This window comes from Bos indicus x Bos taurus, chromosome 19 (assembly GCF_003369695.1).
Source record: "Bos indicus x Bos taurus breed Angus x Brahman F1 hybrid chromosome 19, Bos_hybrid_MaternalHap_v2.0, whole genome shotgun sequence".
Taxonomy (NCBI): domain Eukaryota; kingdom Metazoa; phylum Chordata; class Mammalia; order Artiodactyla; family Bovidae; genus Bos; species Bos indicus x Bos taurus.
This window is the reverse complement of record NC_040094.1, coordinates 42,444,473-42,448,502: the sequence shown is the minus strand read 5'-3', so window position 1 is coordinate 42,448,502 and position 4,030 is coordinate 42,444,473. Positions and strand designations below refer to the sequence as shown.

Here is a 4,030-nt window from a genome sequence, read left to right as displayed (position 1 = left end):
TGTCTCTCCACCCACCTCTAGCTAAGTAATATTTACAAAGCTGAGCTATTGGTTCACAACTTTCTCCCAACTGTATGATGATATCCACTTTCCTTTGTATAAATTCAAGATTATCTTTAAATTCTCTCACTCTATCAGTGAACATTTTTTTTTTTCTATTCTTCTACACTTACCAGCCAGACAAGTCATTTACTTCATCATAAGTCAACCTACGCCCTCATTCAATAATGTCCCCATTGTCTGCTCTTCTCTTCTCCATCCATCTAGATCATCTGTAGCATGTTAAAGGATAAGTAAATGCCCTGTGTTTTCAATAAATCCCATGGTCATTCAACTAACATTCACTCAGGGCAATTGCTGGGTATCATATCTATAAAACTGAATAAGACAGTGCCTGACCTCATAGGGGCAAACAGAAGGACTGGAAATAGACATACAAACTAGCTACAATCAAGTGTGATACTCTAGATCAGAGGCATATCTTAAAACAAAAGGAGGGAAGGACTCATTTTGAATGTGGTAGAAACCAAGAAAGACATTAGAGATGATTTTGTGTCTTGGCTGGACATTTAAGTACAAGCAAGAGTTTGCTGTGTTGACAAGGGAGAAAGCATATTTACACAAAAGAGACAGAAAGAAAATGACTTAGGAGTATAATATTCTTAACTTCTTTGAATGTTCTATGGGAGAACTACCTTCCCTGCTTACTGTGTGACTTCAATCTATCTGAGCCATATTACTTCATGTCAGAAGAATTAAGAAAATTGTGTTTACCTCACAAAGTCCTTGTGAAGTGTAAACAAGATAACAATTATAGAAGACTCAGAAAATTCCTAACATGTAGTAGGCACTCAAAAATAGTAACTATTAGTGTTATATTTCATAAAAGTATATGAATTTAAATATATAATTGGTATTTTGTTTAGTAATCACACTCTAAATAGTTGCAAACCTCATGTGTGTGTCTTATTTGTCTTATTCGAGTGTATGTGGGAAATAAATTAAGCCTTAATCCCTTAATCTTTCATTTGTATCAAGGAAAAATCTCAAATATATCTTGCTAAGAGACAATACCTCATAATACAAAAAAATATACTTCAATAATACTCAGTTATACATAGTCCATTGCGTATGTTGACATACTAAAATATAGATTAAAAAAAAAACTTATAATATGTAATCTTTGAGGAACATGTCAATAATAATTTAATAATGTTAAAAAGGACCCATCATGCCAAGGTGTTTTTACTATTTAGAAGTAGTGAATCACTGCACTACAACTCTTTCAAGTTGAATAGATCCAATAAAGAAAACACTTTATAGATAGAACTAATAAAGAAAGTGGCACCAGTGGTAAAGAACCTGCCTGCCAGTGCAGGAGATGTAAGAGACATGGATTCATTCCTGGACCAGGAAGATCCCCTGTAGGAGGGCAGGGCAACCCACTCCAGTACAGCACAATAAAGAAAACAGGCACTTCCTTTGGGATCTTTTAAAAAACTGAGACATTACTTTGCCAACAAAGGTCCGTCTAGTCAAGGCTATGGTTTTTCCAGTAGTCGTATGTGGATGTGAGAGTTGGACTATAAAGAAAGCTGAGCGCCGAATTGATGCTTTTGAACTGTGGTGTTGGAGAAGACTCTTGAGAGTCCCTTGAACTGCAAGGAGATCCAACCAGTCCATCCTAAAGGAGATCAGGTCTGGGTGTTCATTGGAAGGACTGATGCTAAAGCTGAAACTCCCATATTTTGGCCACCTCATGTGAAGAGTTGACTCATTGAAAAGAACCCTGATGCTGGGAGGGATTGGGGGCAGGAGAAGGGGATGACAGAGGATGAGATGGTTGCTTGGCATCACCGACTTGATGAACATGAGTTTGGGTAAATTCCAGGAGCTGGTGATGGACAGGGAGGCCTGGCGTGCTGCAATTTGTGTGGTTGCAAAGAGTTGGACTGACTGTGTGACTGAACTGAACTGAACACCTTAATGAACATCCAGTAGTCCAAAGGAATCAGAGTATTCTTCATTGTACATGAGTGGTTCTCTCTCCTAATCTAAGATGGGTCTTTAATCCTATTTTCCCACCAGCATTTCATATGATTGCTCTTAACCTCTTTGACAGCAGAGGAGATTTAGTCCTCACTCTCAGCATATTATCCTGGAGTTAAATACATAAATAAAAACTTGTGAAATCCAGTAAAACAATGTCTTATAATGAGTCTACTTGAAGGACACATCAGATAAGGGAAGAAATATGGGTGCTGATTCACTTGGCTTTAACCAAATTAGATAGCTCAGAATACAAGAGGAAAAGGAAATGTGCCATTTTTAAATGTAGGAATATTTACCAGATAAACACAATTATATAATTTGCTAAAAATGAACTGATTTTCTAGTGAGATAAAAACAACAACAATAATCCTGCACATGCTCAAAGTAGTTCTCAGCAGGGTATAAAAGTGACAGATGGCAAGGAAAGATCAGACTCAAGAACCTCACTCTCCTATTAACAACAGAACCTCCACCCTCTGACACCATGGTCAGCTCCTGTTGTGGCTCCATCTGCTCTGACCAGAGCTGTGGCCGAAGTCTCTGCCAGGAGACCTGCTGCCAGCCCAGCTGCTGCCAGACCACCTGCTGCAGGACCACCTGCTGCCGCCCCAGCTGTGGTGTGTCCAGCTGCTGCCGCCCGGTCTGCTGCCAGCCCACCTGCCCTCGCCCCACCTGCTGCATCTCTAGCTGCTACCGCCCCTCCTGCTGTGTTTCCAGCTGTGGTTCCAGCTGCTGCAAGCCTACCTGCTGCATCTCCAGCTGCTGCAGGCCCCAGTGCTGCCAGCCTGTGTGCTGCCAGCCCACCTGCCCTCGCCCCACCTGCTGCATCTCTAGCTGCTGCCGCCCCTCCTGCTGTGGGTCCAGCTGTGGTTCCAGCTGCTGCAGGCCTACCTGCTGCATCTCCAGCTGCTGCAGGCCTACCTGCTGCATCTCCAGCTGCTGCAGGCCCCGGTGCTGCCAGTCTGTGTGCTGCCAGCCCACCTGCTCTCGCCCCGCCTGCTGCATCTCTAGCTGCTGCCGCCCCTCCTGCTGTGTTTCCAGCTGTGGGTCCAGCTGCTGCAGGCCTACCTGCTGCATCTCCAGCTGCTGCAGGCCCCGGTGCTGCCAGTCTGTGTGCTGCCAGCCCACCTGCTCCCGCATCTCCAGCTGCTGCCGCCCCTCTTGCTGTGGCTCCAGCTGCTGCCTGCGCCCAGTGTGTGGCCGGGTCTCCTGCCACACCACTTGCTATCGCCCCACCTGTGTCATCTCCACCTGCCCCCGCCCCGTGTGCTGTCCCTCCTCTTGCTGCTGAATCTCTGCTTTGAACATACTGCTTCCTCATTTCCTCCCTCCCCACAGTTGCAGAGCTTCTTTTTAAAATATGGAGGGTTCAAGAGAACTAGTCTCTTGAATTTCATAAGCAAACATCAGGCATACTGAGCCCACGTTCTAACTTCTCTCCAAACTCCCCCACTTCTAAATGTAATCACTCAGAATCTCCCAGGAAATTATATTCTCCCAACACTCCTCCCTTTTTCTTCAGCACATCTATTTTTCATGCTTAAGGAACTTGTCAAATCACTTGTGAGGCCACTGAATTTATCTCTCTGATATGGAAATCCAGTGAAGATTTTTTGGTGATTTTCTTATGTCTTTTTATTTCCATGAACCTAAATAAATGTCCTCCTACTGGCACTGAAAATTGAATCTGATTGTTACTCTCTTTCTTTGTTTTAAGTATTTACATTTTGATCCAAAGTAATTGTATTTTGCCTTCACCTGCCAAAGAGCACAAATTAATCAACCTTCAGTTCAATTCAGTTCAGTTAAGTCTCTCAGTCGTGTCCACATCTTTGTGACACCATGGACTGCAGCACGCCAGGCCTTCCTGTCCATCACCAACTCCTGGAATTTACCCAAACTCATGTTCATTGAGTCGGTGATGCCATCCAGCCATCTCATCCTCTGTCGTCCCCTTTTCCTCCCACCCTCAATCTTT

The 4,030-nt window shown here is 43.7% G+C and overlaps 1 protein-coding gene across 6 annotated transcripts; it reads left to right on the top strand.

Annotated features, from left to right (window-relative positions):
- The first annotated feature begins 2,536 nt into the window (after window positions 1–2,536).
- Window positions 2,537–3,343, top strand: LOC113878293 (keratin-associated protein 4-11-like). 6 transcript variants are annotated; one of them, XM_027519320.1, is made up of 3 exons: window positions 2,537–2,826; window positions 2,929–3,150; window positions 3,229–3,343. In XM_027519320.1, exons 1-3 carry the CDS (start codon window positions 2,537–2,539, stop codon window positions 3,341–3,343), a joined length of 627 nt encoding a protein of 208 aa, XP_027375121.1. The 6 variants fall into 6 exon arrangements, with proteins under 6 accessions (XP_027375121.1, XP_027375120.1, XP_027375119.1 ...); XM_027519319.1 differs by having other exon boundaries at window positions 2,537–2,841; XM_027519318.1 differs by having other exon boundaries at window positions 2,537–2,910; window positions 2,968–3,150.
- Window positions 3,344–4,030: the final 687 nt, after the last annotated feature.